The following is a 24,433-nucleotide window of genomic DNA, read 5'->3' as shown; positions in this document are numbered from 1 at the left end:
TCATCTGTTTTCTGGGGCTGGTGGCACGTGGCAGGGCCACCAATCTCTCTCCAGGGACAGGGACTTTGATCATCTTCCCAGACAAAGTCCAGGCCCCCTCAGGAGGCATAACAAGGAGAAAACCTTGGTCTTCTCACCCCGTGCAGTGAACTTGACATTAATCTCTTTGGCATTCAATATTGCCTGACTAAATTATAGCTTAAATCTTCATTGTCCATGATATTTGGAAATTATCTCTCTGGACAAGAACTGAGTGCTGAAAGTAAGTAAAGGGATACACATGATGACCTTATAGTACCTGTATTGCAAACTATAATGAGAAAGAGAGAGAGAGAGAGAGAGAGAGAGAGAGAGAGAGAGAGAGAAGTGTCCATAGAGGCAGACTGGGGGTGAGGGATAAAGAAAGGGAAATTGATGGTGGGAAATGTACACTGTGAAGGGACTGCTGTCAGAACATTATATGACTGAAACTCAATCATGGACAACTTTGTAACTGTATCTCACGGTGATTTAATTTAAAAAAATGATTTTTTGCTTTTTGGATCACACCTGGTGGTGCACAGGGGTTACTCCTGGCTTGCACTCAGAAATTACTTCACCAGGGACCATATGGGATACTAGGAATTGAACCCAGGTCGGCCGTGTGCAAGGCAAAAGCCCTGCCCTCTGTACTATCGCTCCAACCTCAATAAAAAAAAATTTTTTAAGAAATTTAAATCTTTATTGGCCTTGGGTTTGCAAAGATCACTTCTCAGTTATTGATTGGTTTAGCTTTAGGGTTTTAACAGGGCAGGGGCTGTGGCTGTGGAGGCCAACTGAGCTATGCAGCTTCGTATGGCTCCACGCTCAAGCCTAAGGACATGGTGCTGAGGGTCACCAAGATTCAGGGACCCCGGCCCCCTGCTGATGAATATTTCTGTTTCTCTTTAGCATAACAGTCACTGGCAATTTACAGACCTCAGAGCCCCAAATCTCCAGGTCAAAATACCAGAGCTTCTCACCCTGATGGTCTCTCAGTGACCCCAAGCTCATGGTCTGGCCTGGGGGTCCAACTGCAGCAGGGGAAGCCGGGGAGGCTACAGGCACTAAGTCTCCTCCTGTCAGGACCAAGCCAGGGCTGCCTGCTTTCCCTCCACCACAAGAAATATTCGCAAACCTCTATGCTGCTCCCTGTTGGCTGTGCCATTCCTCAGTAATACCAAATGGAATTACTAAGGCAAAAGGTAAGCCGGGGTTGCTAGGTTTTCATTACTCAGTGCCCACCGATCTCGAAAAGAGAGCGTGTGCAAGATTCTCCCTGCCTTCGCTGCCTCTCTGCTCCCTGATAACTGCATTGAAGTGTCTGGGGATAAATCAGTCACCAGACCAGATAAACAAGCCAGCCAGTCCTGTTGCTGTTCTCTGCAACTAGAAAGGGAAACTCCCTTGGATCCCTCCCAGATCCTGGAATACCAAAGCAAGCCGCTGGCCAGGCACCTTTGCACCCCGCTCCTCACGGCTCAGGTCCCACCTCCCCACTCCCCGCCCAGCAGCCTGTGGAGCCACCTGCCCAGGCGCCAAAGCTTCGGAGAACGCAAGTACGGTACAGAGTGAAGGACAGAAGAGAGCTCCGTGCAGGGCTGATGAGGACGCTCCTGGCCATTCTCACTGCAGGGTCCCTGGTCGGTGAGTACCCCTGGTGGGCAGCCCCCAACCCCCGCCAGCAGCCAGGGGCAAGGTGGGCACCTTCACATCTTCCCTACCTCGGAAAGGCCGCTTTCAGTTTCATCTGTGCTAGGACTGAACTGGCTGCCGAGAGTTACCAGGGTGGGGGGCAGGGGGTGTGATGGACACTCGGATCACTGGAGGTTGAGAAGGTGTCTTAAAAATGCAGTTCAACAAATTCTCTGAACTGGAGGGGCCAGAGGTCCTCCTCCACCCCCACCATCAGCTGAGGAATCGCAGGAGGCAGACAGACATCCTCTGACCCCTCGAATCCTCCTGGAAGGTGCTGTCCCCTCTATGCTTCTGCCTCTGGCTTGACAAGGACAGATGATGGAGGGAGGGAGCAGCTTGAGTCCAGTTGCAGCCTCGCTCCCTGCACCCAGGGCACCCCAGTGGACTGGCCAAGGCCGAAAGTGCAAGAGCCTTTTCTCTCCGGTGACCTCTGCTGCTGCTTTTTTTTTTTTTTTTTTTTTTTTTTGCCTTATTGGGTCTGAAAACACCTGCACTTGTGAAACAGAACTGAAGGGCCTAGTTTCCCGCTGTGGTGAGTTGGGTCTGTGGCTCAGCATTATGGAGAACTTTGAGTCCCCGTGTATGAGCCCAGGTTGTGGCTCTGTTCCCTGAAATGTTGATCACTGTCAGGGAACTTTCTAGGGAGTGAAAGCCTTGATCTGACAGAAGTGGGGGGACAAGGGTGGGGTGGTTTCTGTAAGCCCTTCCCAGCCCTAGTGCAAGCGAGGGTTATGACAAACTGGGACTGCCCAGCCCGCTGTGCTGTCCCTGGCCAGGCTTCCAGCTGTCCCCCATTTCTTGCAGTATAACCTCTTCCAGGTCCCAAGGTTGGCTTTGCCAACAGATAGGATCTGTGATGAGTTAGGACTTAATGAAGCCCCAAGAGACTCCAAGAAATGCCCATTTGGATTCCCATCCATGCCGGGGGGAATGTTGGAGGCTCCTAGCCTTTTCAGATTGGAAGGGGGCTGAAGCGATTGTTAAAAAGCAGGAATTTCACTAAGGAGACCCCAGCCTCTCACCCGGCATTCTCAGGCTGATTCAAGAGCAGAGGTAATTGTTTTCCTTCACGTCCCAAATGGTGGGTGTGGAATGGGTCTTCCCAGTGTGGAGAATCTCTCCCTATAGAACAGTCTGAAGCATTCCAGATCAACACAGGAAGTATTGCTATACAGGAAGTGTGGGAGTGACAAAGACTGAGGAACAGACAGTGGGTTTGAGAAGGGAAGGGAAGAGGGGAGACTTGTGAGCCTTTCATACCCCCTCAAATAAGAGGCCAAGCTTCCCTTTGGGAAGCTAACCCCAGTGACAGTCAACCTCCACCCAGCCTGGCCCTTCATCTACTTTCCACCCCCACCCTGTGATCTCTGCCTCGGCCACAGGTTTCCACCAACCTGATATGAGTTCCACCAACCCCCTCTCCAGAAGAAACTGAGCCCACCCCAGATTACCTCTCAAATGCTCCCTCTTTTTTTTCTTCCCTGGACCTCACTACCCCACCAGCGGTCCCGCTTCTGTTCTGAGTGCAGTGAACTCCCTCCTTCCACTCAGCCTCAGCCTCAAGCCCAGCATTCCCCTTCCTCCTTCCTCCAGGACAGACCCCAATCCAGCCCAGACTCAGATCCAGACAAGGTGTCAGCCCCACCGTGGGGTCCACAGCTCACCTGACACACTAGCTGGCAGGGACAAAGAACCTGGGACCCTCAGGTCTATTCTGAGGCCGTCAGGAAGCCTGGAAGACAAAGATTGCTTCAGCTTTGCGACTGACCAGCCCAGGTTCAAAGAACCTGATGCAAGCAAGACCAAACTGCCCCAAGAGTCTCCATCCCCCCAGATCCCTGCTTTCCGCCCCCAAGTCCGTGGATTGTGTCCACACCTCCAGACTGCAGAAGTACAGTGTAGATCCAGAGTGGAAGAACCCTCCACTCCATGATCCTTGGCCTTTCTGGCGGTCACGGTCATGTTCAGTCACTCCAGGCTTCAAGGCCTCCCTCTGCCAGAGCCGCACCTGCTGCCTTCCCAGCAGGCCCTTCTGAGAAACTTTGGTCTCTACCTCCCTGCCCCCATTTCCTTTCACAAACCAAGCTTGGGGGACCATGAGAAGGGTTCCATAAAGTACAGGCTCTCGTGGGGAGCCCCTTCAAGGGCAGCAGCCCTTCTTGTTGCCTTTCCTTGGATTTCTCAACAGTAGCCCAAGCAAAGGCCAGGACTGGGCAAAGTGTCTCCATCTGCCAACAGAAGTCCCAGGAAAGGGCACAGGGTTATCATGTGTCCAGTCCCTGTTTGACCACCCCCCATATTGATGGACCCCTGAGCATCACCAGGGGCAGCCCTGGAGGTCACTTTGCATTGCCAGGTTAGCCCTATTGACCCCTGGCACCACAAAGTCAACCAGCCCGGCCTTCTTGGGACATTGCCCTGGGGCTGTGTATACTGGGAGTGGCCTCTGGATCCCCCAAGCACTACTTGGGAGTCCTCAGGAAAAGAAAGGTTAAATTGGACAGCTCCTCTTCCAACACACACACACACACACACACACACACACACACACACACACACCTCATCTATACAGTGAGTCTCTTGCTTCCCCAGGGGTTTGTATCCCTCCAACAGTACACACCTATACAGAAACTGGCATGGCACCAAACGCTGTCCCAAACATTGTCCCCTTGGTTCTGCCCCACAGTCCATCGGGACCTGTGAAGAACTCTTCAGGCTTTGCGTGGAGAAGGAGCCGTGGCTGAGTCTCTGTGTTTGTCCACAGTTCCCAGTTCTCAAAATGTTTCCAAAACTGAAAATATTGAGTAAAATTGGGGTTGGAGTGATGGTCAGCAGGTAGGGCATTTGCTTGCATGCATTCAACCCAGATTCGATCCCCAGCACCCCACATGGTTCCCCAAGCCCACCAAGAGTGATCCCTGAGCTCAGAACCAGGAGTCAGACCTGAGTACTTCTGGGTGTGGCTCCCAGTGTTTATTACTCAAAAGAAAACATTGAGTAATAAAGATGCTCAGACTCAGAGTTAGAAAATAAAAATAGTTTATTGGAAAGTAGAAAGAAACTTCCCAGCAGGGGAGGACCTTAGTATACAACTGTAAGTATAGATCATTTTGTGAGTTTTTTTTTAATACAGAAACGGGCCTTTATGTTACTTATCAAAGTATTAGAGAATTCCCATTTGTTTACCAGATATGTCTTGTTAATTTCGAGCCCATTTGTGTGTTGCTAAGGTAAGATTAACATCTTGCCTTCCCACTGAGGCTGGTGGGGACTAACTGTTTATTGAAGACCTTTTAAGTTATATATTTTACCATATGCCAAGGCATTGCTCCCATTATCTCTTAGTATCCTGTGAGTGTGAGCTCAAGGTCTGGGGCAGAATTTATGATCTTGGGAAATTGTAAACTTCCCCAGTCTCAGAAAGAACCCAAGAATTTGCAGGAGTGTTTTTAAATGTATTATGGGGACAGCTAACATGGAGTTGCTTACAGCAGCTCACAAGGAGAAACTGAGGCTTCTTCTTTCATGCACACATGAACCAGAATGCTGTGTGAGGATTTAGTTCTCTGAGCCTCTGTTTTTCTTGTCCATCAAATGGGAACAATGACAGAAACTGTGTGACAGGGTGTCATGAGGAAGGCTTAGCTGTGGGCAGCTGGCCAAGTCACTGTTTTTATGTTTAGGTAAATCAAATTATTCCATTTTGGAGATGAAGAAATTGAAGTCTAATTGCTTAAAAAGCCAAGGCAGCCCGCCCTGGGTGTCGTCCATCTCCACAGTGAAGGCCATTGGTTGCCAAAGGTGCCTTTGCCATCTGAGGAGGCTTGTGGGTGGGCGGGCAGGGAGCAGAAAAGCCAATCTCCTCCTGCTTGTTCAAAATGACTGCCTGCTGCTTCTTCTTCAACATTTCAATTGAATCTTCAGCATTTATTTAAATATCTCTGAAACATTCCCTCAGAAAATATGGACACCAACCTCAGGCAATGAGAGACAAGAGCTGGCTAGAATGTGGACTCATGGGACCCCTCAAACATGGCTGGTGGGAAGGGGGTGGGGAGCAGCCACTGTGAGGCAGAGTCCGATAGTCCTTCCAAAAATGAAATGTAGAGTTGTGGTCTGACCAGAGGCTAGAGAGATCACACAGAGGGGAAGGCAGTTGCCTTGCAAGTGCTCGACCTACGTTCAATCCCTGGTACTCCATATGGTCCACCGAGCACCTTCAGGAGTGAGTGTAGAGCCAGGAGTAACCCCTGAGCACTGCTGGTGTGACAATAAATAAATAAATAAATAAATAAATAAATAAAACACCTACAAATGTGATCTGACCTTCTCTGTGAGCATGTCTCTCCTACCTCTAGATCCGAGAGAACTGAAAATGTCTGTCCACTTAAATGCGTGTACACACAGTCATGGCAGCATCATTTGTAATAGCCCAACATGGCAAGACCACAGTAAAAAAAAAGTGGTCTGTCCATACCATAGAATATTATTAAGCTTTGGGGCTGGAGAGATAGCACAGTGGGTAGGGCGTTTGCCTTGTATGCGGCCGACCCGGGTTCAATTCCCACCATCCCATATGGTCCCCTGAGCACCACCAGGAGTAATTCCTGAGTGCAGAGCCAGAAGTAACCCTTTGCATCACCAGGTGTGACCCCCCCCAAAAAAATAATATTATTAAGCTTTAAGAAGGAAACAGGTAGGGACCCGAGTGATAGTACAGCAGGTAAGGCATTTGCCTTGCACACAGCTGACCTGGGTTCAATCCTCCCATGCACTTCCAGGAGTAATTTCTCAGTGCAGAGTCAGGAGTAACCCCTGAGCATTGTTGGGTGTGACAAAAAAGAAGAAGAAGAAGAAGGAGGAGGAGGAGGAGGAGGAGGAGGAGGAGGAGGAGGAGGAGGAGGAAGAAGAAGAAGAAGAAGAAGAAGAAGAAGAAGAAGAAGAAGAAGAAGAAGAAGAAGAAGAAGACAGATTTATGCAATGTGTGATATAGATGTAAATATTAAACTAAGTGAAAGAAGTCAGGCACAAAACCATCTACTGTATTTATGTGAAAAGTCTATTTATACAAAAAGTCCAGATAAGGAAATCCACCAAGACAGAAAATAGCTCAGTGCTGGCAGGGCTGGGGGAAGGAAGGATGGGATTGTGATTGCTGATGGATACAGGATTTCTTTCTGGAGGGATGAGGATGTTCTGGAATCAGTGATAATAAGTGTACAATTATGGTATATTGTACACTCATTATTGTCTATTTATTAAGAAAATGATGAATCAGAATCTTTAAACAAGTGATTTTCAGTGTGAACAAAAGAGGGGAAAATGAATGACAGCGAACAAAATGGTTCTACACAGGTAAGATAATGCAACACAGGTTCTGAGGAGTAGGGCTCGCCCTCACAGCTTCCCCATAACCACCCCACAACATTGAGCAATTGGTTAGAAGGTAAGGGATGGGACCTGTGAGCCTCCCTTCATCCTGCTCCAACTTTCTGCAGCTCACATTGCTGAGAACACCTCCAGTCTTCTTCAACACGTGAAATTCCAATCCAGCAACTTCGAGACCATCCTGACGTGGGAGAGCGGGCCAGAGGAAACTCCAGACACGGTGTACAGTGTGGAGTATAAGACGTAGGTTTCCTTCCAAAACATTCTCTTTTCCCTTTGCCCTGAAACCAACCCTTCTAAAAAGATTCATTCTCCCATATGTTCACACACACACACACACACACACACACACACACACACACACACGAGTGGCCTGGGTGGTCTCTAAGTAGCATCATAGCCCCCCAGCCTAGCACTGAACTGCCAGCCAAGTTAACAAAGTGCTACAGGAGTGGCCCCAGGCTCACTCAGCACTATTTGGGAACTAAACAACAACATGAAGAGAAAAGAATACATACATGAAAGTATAGGCTTCCAAGTTAGGTTACTCAGGCTTGAACATTTAACTATATGACCTGGACAGCTGGGTAATTTCATCAAGCCTCAGTTTCCCCAATGTCAAATAAAAATAGTGATAGCCCCTTCATCGCAGGCTTATTAAATGAGGTAGATTTGGGGGCTGAAGTAGTAAGTAGTAAGTAGTAAGTAGTAACTTACGAGTAGTAAGTTATTTGCCTTGCATGCAATCCCCTGCACCCCATATGGTCTCCTGAGCCTGCCAGGAGTAATCCCTGAGCACAGAGCCTGATTGCCTCCAGATATGGCTCAAAATCCAAAAATAAAGAAGATGGATTTGGGTGGATTAAATAAGATAGTCATTAGCACTTGTGCTTGGCAAATAGTAAGGTAATCATAGTTGTTTCATTACTATTAATGAAGCTAGGTTAACAAAAAGTTATTCTCCTCTCCACCCGCATGCTGCCAGTCAGAATCCCTCTTCTGGGCAGGGTAGAAGGAGTTCCAGGAGTCTGTAAGTCTGAGTTCCAGTCTTGTGGCAAATCATATTTCTTTGATTTTGGGATTGGGGGATTTTCTGGGGATCCACCCAAGGACCCCACACATAAGAAGCAGGAATTCTACCACCGAGCCTCACGCCTGATTCCCTAGTCACTTCTTTCTAAAGTTTAACCTCTCACCTGTAAAACAGGGTAAAGAGAGCTTGCCTCAGAAGATTCCAGTGTGAATAGAAATGAAGTGCAGGAGAACTGGTTTGCAGTAGGAAGCTTGGCACTGGGGCAGGAGTGAGGGGGATCAGTTAGGGAAGGGAACATTAGGACAATGGGGGAGGGGAAAAGTGCCTGCCACAGAGGTCAGCTGGGGCTGTAAAGGAAACTGGGGACTTTGGTGGAGGGCCGTGGGCTCTTCTCGTGAAGGGATGGATTGGTGTTGAAATAATACACACCTGAAACTCAATTCTAAATATCTTTGTAACTTTTTAGTTCACAGTGATTCAATTTTACCCCAAAAAAGGTTAAATAAATAAACACAAATTCCTTTTTAAAAAAGAAGATTGGGAAGTGCGTTAGGTAGAGCATGTCTCATGGTAGAGCATGTTTCTGCCATGTGTGCAGGAATGTGCTCTAGCTCTACCCCAGCCCCACACAGTTCCCAGCACCAGTAAGGGTAACTCTCATGGACCCTAAGCACTGTTGGGCTGAATGCCAAACCCAAACTACTGGGTGGAGTATCAGTGGCCCTAGCTCCCAGCATTCTTGGGTGTGGCTCCTATTCAATAAAAAAAAATTCTATGGTGACAATGAGCCCAGAGATTGAACTCACACTGATTGTGTTCAGATCTTGGCTCTGTTCATGTGTGCTCCAAACACCTAATCAGTTCTTATCTTTTTAAAAATAGGGGCTCTCCAGTAGTGCTGCCAACACTGCCCTCTCCCCACCTCATGGCCAATTCCAGTGATTCTTGACCCAACAAGTCTGGCCTGCTAGTTGCATGCCAGGCCAGGCCAACTCAGCAGTGCTGGGGGTTGGTGAGGACATTACCAGGGATGGAACTGGGTGCAATCTCCCAGCCCCCATTTTAACTTCCTTACATTTCAGCTTTCTTATGGAAAAAAGAGGGAGAAAAATAAAAGAACCTCAAGGGACCACTGTGTGGACTAAGAGCTCATTCACATCAAGTGGTCTGGGAACTCAGTAAATAATGCTCAGTAAATATTGGAAGTCTTTATCGCTGTTATTAATAAGCAACGGTGTAAAGAAAAGTGTGAGGGCTAGGGGCTCCTTGGTAGAAAGAGAGCACCACCCCAGTAGTGGAACTAAAAGACAGGGGACCACAAATCGATGGTCAAAAAGGCCTGTTTAATTTCAGAACTGAATAGTCTATATAGAGAATCTGCGGGCATCTGAGGTACAGAACTGCACTCAGGTGTGATTGATGGAGGCAATTCTTTTGGGGGGATTAACTCAAGGAGATAGTCTGAGACTATATAGAGAAATTCGCTCAGGGGCAACAAGCATCTAAATTGCTTTTCTGGGGGCTGGAGTGATAGCACAGCGGCTAGGGCGTTTGCCTTGCACGCAGCCGACCAGGGTTCAATTCCCAGCATCCCATATGGTCCCCCGAGCACCGCCAGGAATAATTCCTGAGTGCATGAGCCAGGAATAACCCCTGTGCATCGCCGGGTGTGACCCAAAAAGCAAAAATATAACTAAATTGCTTTTCTCTTTCCCTTGCTGCTACTACACATTAAACAGTTAAGTTTACTTCTTACTAATATTTGCAGTTATTCGGATAAACACAGTAAAAAAATATGGATTCAAAAACAATTCTTGGGCTCCAAGGGCAAAACCAGCTGGGCTTTTACCATAAATCCCAGACTAACTCCTCAGAAGATTTAGCTTTTCCTGTGCCATGGGGTCCTGTCTTTTAAGTCATTATGGCTTGTATCAAAACCATGCTTTATGCTTTCTAGCTTTGCTCCTTGCCCTGGGACCATCCAGAGATCCCTCGGTGGGACCCAGCTTTTTGAGGTATTAGGAACTACTGCAAATGAAACCTTAGTTAATTATAACAGGTGCCCAGGAGTAAATATATTTCAGAGTCAACTAACTTCCAAATATTAGGAGCACAGCATTAACAGTCAATCTGTGTTTAAGCAAAGAACATTGCTCTATAGTAAAATATGATCAGGTTATAGGGGAAAGAGGAAAGCAGGTAATTCACTCCAAATACAAAATCCAGAGTCACCAAAAGGTTTGACTTTATAAGTAGTCAAGCCTGACTTAGGGAATTTAGTAACTAACAAAGGAAAGGTAAAGCACAAAAGAAAGGTTCAAGATAAACTTGGGGGTTTAGGAGTGCTCGGAAGAGCACTGTAAGCTTCTCCGGAGGGAGGAAAAGGGGCAATTCATGGGTAAAGCCTAAAATACTTGGGGTTAATATCCAACACCACAGGCCTACTGCCAGGCCAGCTCATGATAGCTGGGCTTTGGGCCCCCCTACAGGTATGGAGGAAGTGTCTGGCTGGCAAAGGAGGGCTGCCAGCGAATCACCCAGAAATCTTGCAACTTGACGGTGGAGATAAACAACGTCACAGATGAGTACTATGCTCAGGTCACGGCGCTCAACACAGGCAGCCAAACAGCCACCAAGATGACTGACCGCTTCAATCTCAGGCAGCACAGTGAGTGGAGTGCCCTCAGGGTGGGTGTTGGGAGAGGTAAAGGGTGCGGCTTTTAGGGAACGATCCCGCCCCCTACAAAGCATTCTCCATCATGTCTTTCAATCTTTCTCCATCTCCATCCCCACCTCCCTGGTGCAGAACCCTTTTAATTTTATCTTGCTTCTTAAATACAATCCCGAGCCCCCCCCCCCCCGCCCTCCTCCCACTCAGAGGTATCCATCGCACCCTCCCAGCCCCCTGCTTAAAACCCTACAGTGACTTCCCACAATGCCAAAGTAAGATCTGTGTCTTTGCCATGGCCTAAGAGAGTGACCCAATGGGGTGCTCAATCCAAACCCTCTCCTGCTGCTCTGCCGGAGCCACCAACAGCATCCAGGCCCAGGGCTCTCACTGCTCGCTCTGGAAGCTCTTCCCAGCAACTCCTGTAGCTTTCCAACCCTCAGACTTGGTCTCAGCTTCAACATGACCTCATTGAGCATCCCTGCTCCCAGCCTGACAACCTGATTTCCCTCAGTCACCACGTTATCACACAAACCATTCATTGTCTTCACACCTCACATCACAATCTGCAGTTATTGTGCGTGCATGTTATCTGCCTCCCCCATTGAAACATGAACTGACCGTGGAATCCACTGTGTTCCCAGCCCTTTGCCTGGTCCCTTGCACATAGGCGATGGTCAGTACAGAATTGATAACTGAATGAATAGATGAATGAATGGACTAAATGGGTGAGTTAGTGAATGTGAGTTGCCTAACTCCCCACACCAACTGGCTTAACAGCACATGAATTTTTGTGGGTTCTTTTGGGGGGGGGGGGTGGGGAGATATTGGGCAGAGCAGTGACTGGGATTTTTTTTAACCCCTTGAGGCTAGAGAGCCCACCCATTCTGAGATTCTTGGCCAATAAAGCTGGCAATATAATTTGAGGGCCCAGTGCTTGCCAGGCTACAGCAGGGTCATGCCCAGAAGTACTCAGGGAACTCCTGGCTGGTTGAGTGGAGGGTGCAAGTGGTGCTGAGAATCCAACCAGGGTTAGCTGCATGCAAAGCACACACCTTAACCTCCCTGTATTATGTCTCTGCCCTGGAAGACTTTTAGTTTTACTTTTTAAAATTTTTTATTATTGAATCACCATGAGATACAGTTACAAGCTTTCATGTGAGTTTCAATCGTACAATGTTCAAACACCCATCCCTCCACCAGTGCGCATTCTCCACCACCAATGTCCTCAGTATACCCCACCTTTTCAACCCGAAAGACTTTAAGAAAATAAAATAGGGGGGTGGGAGGGATACTGGGACTGGTGGTGGTGGAGAATGGGCACTGGTGGAGGGATGGGTATTTGATCATTGTATAAATGAAACCCAAGCACAAAAATTTGTAAGTCTACAACTGTACCTCCTGGTGTTTCACTAATAAAAATTTTTTAAAAAAAGAAAAGAAGTAAAGAACGTTTCTTGGATTTTTTTAATAATATGCTTATTATAGAAATTCTCAAGTATATAGAATGTAAAAATAAAAAGTAAATGTATCCCTAAGGAATGCTTTAACATAACCATAGATATGATCAACAATATCCATTCTATTATTTTCCTCCTTCCCTTCCCTTTGTTACTGCTGGTACAATGGCCAGTGACTTGGGTCACACATTTGTTTGTTGTGTGCTGAGTAGTGCACTTTTTTGTTGTTGTTGTAGTATTCATGTGAGTATGCAGAGATTCTGATTGGGGTTTTTCCCGCTACAATGATGTCATGAACATTTGCTTATGTCATTAAATATTTTTCCACAACATATTTCAGCTTCAAAGAATCCATTTTACAGAGGTACTCTAAATTTATTTCCCTAATTCCTCTTTTGAGGGCATTTAATTTCATTTTTCAATTGGGCTTGGGAGGGAAGTGAGAGAGTTTGGATCACACTTCTTAACTGTGCTCAGGACTTTCTCTGGGCTCTGTGTTCAGGGGTCACTCCTAACAGGGGACAGGGGACCATGTGTGGAGCCAGGATCAACCGTGTGCGAGGCAAGTACCTTAACCTCTGTCTTATCTCTCAGGCCTCCATTTTTTTCAATTTTGTAAACAACACAGAAGCAAGAATTTCTCTAGTTCAGATGTTTTCAATTTTGGAGATCAATGGGTCTTTCAGGGATTTTTGCAAACTGGCTTCAGGAGAAACAATGTTTATGAATCATGAAAAGTGAGTACAAGATATTTGTTAAAGAAAAAAATTTATCAACGAACCTTTTGGGAAGACAAGATCCATAGTAGTCACATAGTATTCACATAGTATTCACAAGATCCATAGATTCCCAAAGTAATTTTCAAACAAGTAAATGTCGTTGGTGATTTGGAAATTTTCATCTAGAGAGACTGAAGTCTTAGGTCTGGTCTTTGAGGCTTAGTCCAAAACACTGTGCTCCCAAATATTTAGGACATGCAGTGGGGCTTTCATTTCACAAAAAAACCAATGCCAGCAAATTAGCGGGAAGGAGCCCTGGGCAGACTCAGAGTGGGGATGGAGGATTAGGAGTTGTGCAACTATTTGCTCAACCAATGGGCCAATACCCAGTGCTCAGGCTCTTCCCGCTCACCACTGGCTCTGCCTTGCAGAACATCTCTCTGTGGAACTAACTTTCACAAGCAAACTTGGGTGCAGGTGAAGGGAGACAGGAAGTGGCCATTCTGCATGACCCAGGGCAGCCACTGCCAGTTGATGCTGATGCTGATCTTTCCTTCTCTCGTTTCTCTCCCTTTTCCTAGCTACCCTCAAACCACCTAAAGTGACCTGTATCCCCAGGGTGAGATCCATTCAGATGGTCATTCATCCCACCTTCACACCCATCCACTCAGAGGAGGATGGTCACCAGTTAACCCTGGAGGACATCTTTGTTGACTTGTTCTACTGCTTGGAGCTCCATGTCAACCATTCCTACCAAATGGTAACTCCCTGGGTCTCCCCTTTCCCTCTCAGTTAGCTCTATGTCTGAGATACAGGAGGGGCTGGTATTGGTTAGGGTGGTGACTGGAAAAATCTTTTTCACTAGTCAAGGAGAAGTAATTAGGCATTATCAAGCAGAGAGAGTTCTTATGGCTATTTTTTGGGTATTATCTGGCGTTCTCCTGAATGTTTTATGATTTCTGATTTAACTTGGTTTGTGAGTTTAATTGCCAATAAAATTTAACTTAAACACTTCTCATTAGTAATTCAATTTTCAATTTGAATATTGAACAAAAATGTCATGTAGAGGACATCGTCTATGTGATTTCAGTGCTTTCACATTTGTGAAGACTTGTTTCATGGTCCAGCATATGGTCAATCTCAATGAATGGCCCATGCTCATTTGAGAGGAATGTGTATCTTGCAGTGGTTCAGTAGAATACTCCATAACACTAGTTGGATTCAATGTGGCTAATAGTGGCGTTCAGATCTTCCGTGTTCTTCTGGATTTGAGAGAGGGCTATTATTTTAGTTGCTAAGATTGTGTCAATCTCAAACTATAATTGTGACTTTGTCTATTTTCTTTTTAATTCTGTGCATATTCAATAGTATTAGACATATGTACAATTATTAAAGCTTCCTGTTTATCACCTTTTGATCTCTAGTAATATTATCTGCACTGATGTCTACTTGACCTGCTAATATATAGTGATCCCAGCTTTCTTATGCTGGGAGTTTGCATGTTACATATTTTTGTATCCATTTATTTCCAACCCTTTCCTGTCTTCATATTTAAAGTTCATTTCTTATAGGCATCATTCTGATAATATTTGTCTTTTTATTTTATTTATATGTAATTAACATAAAATTCTTCCTTTGAAAGTGTATGATTCAAATACAAAAAGTTTAACTTAGTATGTTCTGAAAGTTGTGCACCATCATCAATAGTCTTATTCTCTGTCTTACTGATCTATTTTCAAGTATTTTGATTCTTTTGTCATCTTCAATGGTTGTTAACACCATTCAATGCGCTTTTTTTTTTTGAGGAAGCCACATGTGGAGATGCTTAGAGGTAACTCCTGACTTCTGGCGGTGTTTGGGAGACCATATGGGGTGCTGGAGATCATGTAGACCATGTAGATCATGTGCAAGACAAACACCCTTGCCACAATACTCTCCCTCTGGCCTCTTAGTGGACTTTTTATTTCAGAGATTACGCTTTTTAAGTTTTAACATCTCCAAGTTTTGAAGTATCTATATTCTACTGAGATCTCCTGGCAATTTATTCACTATGAGCACATTTTCTTGATATCACTTCTTTGAGGGCTGGAGTGATAGCACAGCTAGGGCGTTTGCCTTGCACGCAGCCAACATGGCCGACCCGAGTTCGATTCCTCCGCCCCTCTTGGAGAGCCCGGCAAGCTACCGAGAGTATCTCGCTCGCAGGGCAGAGCCTGGCAAGCTCCCCGTGATGTATTCAATATGCCAAACACAGTAACAACAAAGTCTCCAATGGAGACGTTACTGGGCCCGCTCGAGCAAATCGATGAACAACGGGAGGACAGGACTGGACAGGACACTTCCTTGAGCATAGTTAGACTAGCTACTTAAAACCATGTCTGACAACTCCAACAGTTTCTCGCCTTGAAGTAGATTCCCTCTATCTTTCCTTCTGAATATTGATGACATTCTCTCTGTCTCTGTCTGTCTGTCTCTCTCCTTCCTTCCTTCCTTCCTTCCTTCCTTTCCTTTCCTTTCCTTTCCTCCTCCCCTTCCTCCTCCTCCCTCTCATTTTCTTGAACTCTGTCTTTTAGATATTCAAACCAGTAAGATTACAGTGTTTATTTTTAGGTTTTTAGACACTCCACAAGGTTTAGACAGAGTGCTTGTTTGGTGCTAAAAAAAAAATATTTATGAGATATTCACCCAGTGTTATTCTCTTCCTTATTACTCCAAAATCAGCCTGCCTCTGCTTTCTACCAATGCTTAATATGTTGTTTTTATTTTAACTAGAGTTTATAATTGTTATTTTAGAAAGTTATTCTGACAAAAGCTGTAAATTACTTGGAGTAGAATAAAGAGATTGAATGTGAAAATCAAAGAGAGATGAGAAGAGAAGTCAGAGCTTTATTTATTGTGATGGGATGGGATGAAAATAATAAGGATCTGAACCAGGATGGAGGCAGTGAAAATGGGAAATGGAGAAATCTTGGAACCTTGGAAACTCACAGGTATTGCACCACGTATTTGATATGAGTCATTGATGTGAGAGTCATTGTGTGTTTCTCTCAAATTCAGCACCGTGAAGGGAAACAAAAAGAACATGAATTTTTTGGCCTCACCCCCGATACAGAGTTCAATGGGACCATCAAGATTTCAGTTCCACTCTGGGCCAAAGAGAGTGCTCCCTATGTGTGTCGAGTGAAGACCCTGCCAGGTGAGTTTAGCCAAAGCAATGGATTCAAATCCTGACTGAGCTCTCCTCCCTATAACCAAGATAAACTGGGCAGTGCTCTGGAGGACTCCAGACAGCAACTAGGGTTTTCATTAAAGTCAATCTTGGCTTAGCTACAAATGAGTTCGTTGATGGGTTATCACAGCATATGTTTAATCTCCACCCACCAGTGTAGGTCTAGATTTCCTCTCTCTAACAATATTTGTGTGTATCCTGGCAGGGAAAATTCACTTTAATATTAACCAAGGTGAGATATATGGGGGGGGATAATCATCAGGAAGGAGAACAGAAGATAAAAAGAGCTCCCACATCTTCCGGTGCAAAATAATACTGGTGCTGGTGATGATAACCAGCATTTGTACAGCGCAAACCAGGGACCAGGCGGACTCGAATCACAGTCCTGACAAACAACCAAGGAGGCAGAGACTATTCTCACCTTCACTTTCCAGATGAAGACACTGAGGAACCTGGTCATGGTCGCAGACAGTGAGGGATCAAACTAGACTTAGCTCTATATTCTCACCCCCATGTGAGCGCAAGAACGGCTTTGAGTGAGCTGCTAGATGAGACGCTCCTTCTGCTAGCACACTGAAATTTGACTCTGGCACAAGCTTTGTAATATCTTTATTAGTATTTTTCATAAGGTTAGCTGTGTTGTAATGCTCAGAGATTTAGAAGATGATAGTAGTGGCAGTGGATCGGATGGATTTGCCAAACTGTCTCCCCTTAGTCATCAAGTCCAATCTTGGTGATATCATCATATGGCCCCTGTTCCGACCATGCCAGCATTCAGAAAAGAGATTAACTTGAAAGCTGGATACAGCACAAGGCACAGCCAAAAGAGGGGAACCACAAGCGGGGAGGAGGCACTGGTGCTGAGAAATCAGCTCTGTGTTCCCTGGAGACACTGCTCAATCATGTGACTACTCCTTCATCTGAGGGCATCAAAGCTGGGGCTACAGTAATGAGGCAAGGCTGGGCCATATGGAGGAACCACAGCTTGATAGAATCCTCCTGGGGAAGGTTCTGAGCCTTAGCGTTGTTTGAAACTTGACTCATCAGCTGACCCAAGAGACCAAGAGTGACCCACTCCCCTACTCCCAGCACTTCTGTTTTCAAGGAACACTCTGGTGGCAGAACAGGGTCTTCCTTCCTGGAGATGCCCTTCCTGGAGAAAGGGCCAGAAGGGAGACTAGAGTAGAACTTAGCAAGAGAAGTAGGAAAAGGAGAACCCACTTTGCCATGAACTGAGCTGGGAACATGTGTTTGATCTGAGACCAACTTCCCCGACTGAGCTAGATAACTACCAGCCAGCCCCAACAGCTCCCTGTGCCCTCCCTGTGTTTTGACAAGGTGAGCACCAACCCCTGATCTAGGTCAGGAAAGAATCTTGTTTTTATCCCCCTGAGATTGTAGCTACTTTCATTGAAATCACATTTGGGGGGGGCTGGAGTGATAGTACAGCGGGTAGGGCATTTGCCTTGCATGCAACTGACCCAGGTTCGATCCCCAGCATCCCATATGGTCCCCTGAGCTCTGCCAGGAGTAATTCCTAAATTCAGAGCCAGGAGTAACCCCTGTGCATTGCCCAGTGTGACCCAAAAAGCAAAAAAAAAAAAAAAAAAAGAAATCAAGAACTCACATTTGGTGGCTATTTCTTGCTCACATGTAGAAGGTAACTTACTTTTCAAAATAAAGTCTAATAGAAATTCTGACTACTTTTAAAGAGCCTATTTTTTCCAACCACTGCATTACATGCTTTACCCTACTGAACTTCCCCGCTTCATACTTATATTAATCCTATAAATGAGTAGCATCATCCCACTTAATTAATTCTGTCCCAGAGAAGTTAAGCTACTTACCTGAGACCACACAGCAGCCAGGAAACTTAGAAGGACCCTCACACCACCGCTCTAGGAAGGCGTGAGGAGTGGGTGGGAAGTGGAGGTCCAGCAATTCCCGGGCTTAAGCTGAAGCCAGGAACAGAAGAAGAGAGATCCCAAGAATCAGGAGCCTTGCAAGCAGCTGACTCAGGTTCGATCCCCAGCATCCCTCCGAGCACTGCCAGTAGTGATTCCTGAATGCAGATCCAGGAGTAACTCCTGAGCAGTGTTGTCTATGGCTCAAAACACAAAAACGAAAACCAAAAGAAGCCCCCTCAAACCCGGCCTGAGACTGGGGTTGGCATGCGGGAGGGGGGAGGGGCAGAAGAGACCACGTGTCCAGCCCACACAATCCCACACTTCACCCTCACTACTCTGTCTGCCTTGCTCCCCCAGATCGGACCTGGACCTTCCCCTTCTCAGGCGTCATCCTCTTCTCCATGGGCTTCCTGGTCGCGGGGCTCTGCTACCTGAGCTACAGATACATCACCAAGCCACCTCCGCCCCCCAGCTCCCTGGTGAGCAGCCCCGCCTACCACTGGGGGAGGGGTCGGGGGGTCCCAGGGATCCTGGCTCTCCTCAAAGCTCACAGAGCAGTACCTAGACCTGGTTCCTCCAGCTCCATGTGGCCCTGCAGGCCTCGGGTGGATCAGCGGGTGGGTGGGTGCTCAGAGCAGGGCGGATGGATGGGAACCCCCAGCAGGAGCCCGACAGACAGCACAGACCCAAGAGAGCAACTGATCAAGGGGGGCTGTGAGGTGCTGGGGCCGTGCAGAGTTTCTCACAGTGTCCAAAGGGGCAGCCAGGTGCCACCACTAGGAATGCAGGCCCAGCTCTGTCCCTGGGTTCGGCCAAAATGTCATCTTCCAGTTGCCAAGTGTATGTAGTACGGTTTTTCAAATGTAAGCCGTGGGACCGGAGAGGTAGGACAGCAGGTAAGGTGCGGTTCTGGGTTCCAACTTCAACACTGCATAAGGTTCCCCTGAGCACCACTCAGGAGTGACCCCTCAGCTCAGAGCTAGAAGTAAGACCTGAGCGCAGCAGGTGTGGCCCCCAAGGTCAAACCAAAAGGACACTCCCCCTCCCCCTCCCACACCCATACCAAGTCATTTCCTGTACACTTTCTTGGCTTCCCCTCTCCCATTCTTTCCTCTGGATCCTCTATTAATCAGGAGCATAACTCCATCCTCCAGACTGTACCCACGGGTGACCCCAAATCCCGGTCATCTGCTTCCTGGTGTCCTGCCTACTAGAGAAACAGCCACAAACTCCCTCTGAGATAAATCAGACTTTAGAAATGGCCTCAGCGGCACAGCAGGGCATTTGCCTTGCAAGCGGCCAACCTGGGTTCGATTCCCAGCATCCCATATGGTCCTCCAAACACCACCAGGAGTAATTCCTGAGTGCCAGGCCAGGAGTAACCCCTGAGCATTGCTGGGTGTGACCCAAAAAGCAAAAGAAAAAAAAAGAAAGAAAAGAAAAGAAAAAGAACAAGAAATGGCCACAATAAATGGTCCTGGCCTTATTGACCACCCCCTCCCCCCATCTAGTCCACACCTCCAGCCCTCATGCTGTGTTCTTCCTACACAGAACGTCCAGCGCCTGCTGACCTCTCCATCTCTGCGGTTCATCCAGGAGCACGTCCTGATCCCTGCCTTCGTCGAGGTCGGCAGTCCTGGCAGCCCGGCCCAGCCAGTGCAGTATTCCCAAATCAGAGTCTTGGGGCCCATGGAGCCCCCAAGAGCCCCCGCGCTGCACAGCCTGCCTGAGATGGTCTACCTCGAACAGCAGGATGCTTCTGGCCTGCAGGCCCCCACTATGCCACCTCCCCCAATGAAGGCTCCGCTCTCGTACGCCCCACAGGCTGCCACTGAGGTCAGGCCCTCTGCCTACACACCTCAGACAACCCCCAAGGCGGAGTCCCTAGGCTATGCTCCACAAGCTGCATCTGAGGCCAAGCTGCTGTCCTGCAGCCCTCAGGTCCCTGCGACCAGCTGGCCTTCCTCCTATGGAATGTTCATGGAAGATTCTGGCAAAGACTCCCGGCCTGGGACACCGCAGGATTGCAAGTACCTCCAGCCTGATGGTCAGTTCCAGAAAGAGGCATCCTCTGGACGCTGCAGCCCCAGCGGCCTCTCTCTGAAAGGGATGACTGTTTTGGCCATGGAGGGGCCCCATCGGGGGATTTACATAGACCCAAATGTGCTGCCCAGAGGGGAGCCAGGGACATCGGGGTACTTAAAGGACCAATTGCCCCTCCTTTCCTCTGTCCAGATCGAAGGGCACCCTGGGTCCCTTCCGTTACACACACCTTCCCTCAAATGCTCCTCCACAGACCAGGGTCCCCCTCCCTGGGGCCTGCTGGAGTCCCTGGTGTGTTCAGAGGATGAGGATGCAGTGTCTGAGACTGAAGCCAAGAGCCAGGCCTCCAGGTCAAAGCCACAAGCAGAGCTGGACACTCTGTTCAAAGACCTGGCACTGACCGTGCAGTGGGAGCCCTGAGCATATCCGGATAGACTCGGAGCCTCCTCCTGGCCCCAGTCTTACCTCCTGGCATGCCCACACCCACCGGGCCATTCCCAGGGTGCCCTGGAGAGAGCTCTAGGGTTTCTCCCATGCATGAGCATGAAAAGGCACCAAGACTCTGGTGGAGAAGCCACGACATGCTCCCAGCGTGGCGTGTGTGCCCAGTGCACGGGCGCAAGCAGGAAGGGTCACGCGCATACGCCGAGCTTCCTGTGCCCCACTTCTGGACAGTTCCAGAACCTCATTCCATCTGAGCATCCAACTACGCTGGGATTCCCGAAGATGCCAAAAGGAGCCTGGAGAAGGGCATCTTGGAGCAGGACCAGCACAACCTGCAAGTCTGCCAGGGTCAGACACGGTGGCCCAGGGCTGTGGGGCTTGCAGCCTCAGACCCAGCCCTGGCTGGGGTTCCCACTGAACTCCATTTCTGGCGACAGGCTGTGCCCCACAGGAAACACAAGAAGATGACACAACCACAAACTGTAACTTCACTAAGTGGAAAGTGCCCTGGGCTCTGCCCATCTGGGTTCAAATTCCAGTTCCACAACTTCCTGCTAGGGACTTCAGGCCTGTGTGACTCACCACTGGAAGCCTTTGCTTCCTCTTCTGTTAAGTGGGGATGACACCAGGCCTCAGGGTGGGTGAGGAGGAAATTCAATGTGTCTGTGGAGAGCTGAATCAGGCATTGCCCATGGGCAGGCTGCAATGTAGAGCTGTTTCCTGTCGTAATTTTTAATTGTGTGTGCTTGGGGGGGAGGGAGGGGCCGTGGAGGAACTCATGATGCAGTGCCCACGTCTTCCTGAGCTTTCCACTTTTCCTCAGAATTTCTCCAGATCAATACAGAGGGACCAGCCTGCCTAGGAAGAGGCAAAAGACAGAATGGCAGGGTCTCCTGGAAGTAGTCCAGAGATGAATGGGGTCTGACACTACAGATGAAGGCTGGTTTGGTTTGGTTGGGGGTGGGGGGCGGAGCAGGTGGGGAGCAGTATTCTCAGTGGTCCTCCTCAGCACCCCACTGGAGAATAGCTCTACTCCTGAAGGAAAGCTTCTTGCTCTGTTCCCCGGAGTCACCCTTTCTGTGCACCTCTGCGGCTCCTGACCACTGTGGGGAATGAGAGGATCCTCCAGGACCCCAGGACACAGTGGGCGCACACACCTCACCCTTTTGGTTCTCAAGAGAATAAATTTTGCACACCCGCTTGTATTCTTGGACCATGAGGCTAATGGAGCCTGAGGGGGGGGGGTCCTTCTGTGAGGGGCGAATGCTCCCATTGCTATCCCGTCCCAAAGCCCTTCCTGAACATCCTGTTCCAAGTTCGGTCACCTCACTGAGTTTCCAGGTGAATATGATGTCCTTTTTCTGGACCCAGATAGGTTCCCCCTCTCCTCCCTTCCCCGCCCTGCTCCAGGTGGTAGAGTTCTTATCAAGGTATAAATTAATATTTAACATGTCTTCAGGGTCAGTGGTTTAGAACCAATATCTCCATGACTAAGGGGTAGGCTGTCCTTCTGGGCACCCCCAATCCATTATCCCCCAAATTCTCCCCTAGCAGCTACCACTATTGGCTAGAAATTGCTCTCCCTGCCCACCTCCCCAACCCTCTGCTAACAAGTCTGCTTCATGTCACTTGAGGCAAACTCGTTGGAAGGTTGTCTGTCCCGGGTTAGTTACAAGGAATGGCTTCACAGCTGGAAGCTTCCCACCAGGTGGGAAGCCGTCCCAGGTGTTATCAAAAGCCACAAACAGGGGCCAGAGAGACAGTATTGGGGGGAGGGGAGCTTAGTTTCTTGCCTTGAATGCGGATGACCCAGGTTAGATCCCTGACCTTGCCTATGGTCCCCTGAGCACTACCAGGAGTGCTCCCTGAGCACAGAACCAGGAGTGATCCCTACCCCACCACACACACACACACACACACACACACACACACTGGGGACAAACAACATAAATTGCTCACAGGGCCACAACGCTTGCTGAGCTCATCAAGGTGACAGACTTCCCACAACTCCCTCGCTCTTGGAGGGCAGAGTCTGAGGACTAAGGAGAGAGCTGAGTGACTCTGAGTCCTGTGATCCTCCCCAATGGGACAGTTACGACCCAGGCTACACATGCTTCAGGACTCCAGGCTGCAAAACTGCTCTGAGAGTCTGAGGCCCCTGGGAGCTGACTGGGCTGTGGTACCCCTAACAAGCCTAGGCCCTGGCGCCATTACCAGGAATCTTCACAGCCCAGCCCTGGCGAGTCAGAAGTCGAGTCTCCAAGGTGCTGATTGCAGGGAGCAAGGCAGAGCCCGGCCCAGGGTGGTCAGATACCAAGAGCACCAGGAGGAGAGCAAAAAAGGGGAAAGGTGGGACTGGAGTGATAGTATAGTGAGTAGGGCGTTTGCCTTGTATGCAGTCTACCCGAGTTCGATCCCCCAGCATCCCATATAGTCCCCTGAGCACTGCCAGAACTGATTCCTGGGTGCAGAGCCAGGAGTAACCCCTGTGCATCGCTGGGTGTGACCCAAAAAGGAAAAAAAAGAAAAAAGAAGAAGAAGGGGGAGAGGCGCTCGGTCTTGGTGCCGGCACCTGTCACTGTTGCTCACCCCTCCTCCTGTTTGCCTTCCATAGAATTAGAGCCTCAAAAGCTAGAATTAGAGCCTAGTGCGCACAGGCGGGAAAATGTGGCCCAGAGAAATTGCTTGCCCCACATCAGTCCCCGACATGCAATGTTAGGACAGGACAGCCTCGGACTGGGCCAAGGACAATGAAGATAGTAAAGTTTCCACTCAGGCCTCTCCTATCTGCTTATTCCAGGAGAAATGTACAACAGCCTCAGCACTAGAACATTCTGGAGCTTACTAGATCCTTCCCAGTCACCTGGATTGTTAACCCACTCAGGCAAAGGGAAGGGTCGTGGTACTTTTTATTTATTTATTTATTTATTTATTTATTTGGGCTGGAGCGATAGCACAGCGGGTAAGGCGTTTGCCTTGCAAGCGGCCAATATGACCGACCCGAGTTCGATTCCTCCGCCCCTCTAGGAGAGCCCGGCAAGCTACAGAGAGTATCTCGCCCGCACGGCAAAGCCTGGCAAGCTCCCCGTGATGTGTTCGATATGCCAAACACAGTAACAACAAAGTCTCCAATGGAGACGTTACTGAGCCCGCTCAAGCAAATTGATGAACAATGGAAGGACAGTGACCATTTATTTATTTATTTATTATTGAATCACTGTGGGAAAAGTTACAAAGCTTTCAGGTTTAAGTCTCGGTCATGCAATCATCAAACACATTTCCCTTCACCAGTACTTATTTTTCACCACCAAGAACCCCAATAAACGCCCCCTCCCAACCCTCCCAATGCCTGTGAGGCAGATGAATTCTAGTTAACACTCTATCTACTTTGATTAGATTCATTGTTTCGACAAAAGATGCACCATTATTATTCAGAGTTTACACCCCAAAATCAGACCTGCTGAAAAGGCATCGTGGAATAATTTGTTTTCTACAGCTGGTTACAAGAACCAAATGTTGTTGCGCGGCCGCTATTGCAGCTCCCCCAACCCAAGTCAAGGGGGAAGTGAGGCTTGAAGCAATGGGCGGGAAATTGGAAGTAAAAGTACCACAACCCGCTCTGGAAAGCAAGATGGCAGCCGCCTTTTGGATTTCTGGTATTTTACTTATTAAGCCTGGAAGTATTTCTGCCGAGAGTCAGATAATTATGAGATTGGTTTCTGTGGCTCTGGAGCCATGGCCGTGTCCAGAGGGAAAAAGGCGGAAGGGAGCAACACCCTTTCCCCTCCGGGCAGGCATGGTGGCATGGTTTCATGCATAGTCCATT

At 48.2% G+C, this 24,433-nt stretch overlaps 1 protein-coding gene across 1 annotated transcript; it reads left to right on the top strand.

Moving 5' to 3' along the window:
* Positions 1-1,622: 1,622 nt before the first annotated feature.
* On the top strand, positions 1,623-20,583 carry IL22RA1 (interleukin 22 receptor subunit alpha 1). Its single transcript, XM_056122938.1, has 7 exons — positions 1,623-1,665; positions 7,215-7,347; positions 10,627-10,805; positions 13,566-13,744; positions 16,042-16,180; positions 18,478-18,599; positions 19,672-20,583. Exons 1-7 carry the CDS (start codon positions 1,623-1,625, stop codon positions 20,581-20,583), a joined length of 1,707 nt encoding a protein of 568 aa, XP_055978913.1.
* Positions 20,584-24,433: the final 3,850 nt, after the last annotated feature.

This window comes from Sorex fumeus, unplaced genomic scaffold (genome assembly GCF_029834395.1).
Source record: "Sorex fumeus unplaced genomic scaffold, SorFum_2.1 ptg000047l, whole genome shotgun sequence".
Taxonomy (NCBI): domain Eukaryota; kingdom Metazoa; phylum Chordata; class Mammalia; order Eulipotyphla; family Soricidae; genus Sorex; species Sorex fumeus.
The sequence above is the reverse complement of the archived record's forward strand: the minus strand, read 5'-3'. Positions and strand labels throughout refer to the sequence as shown.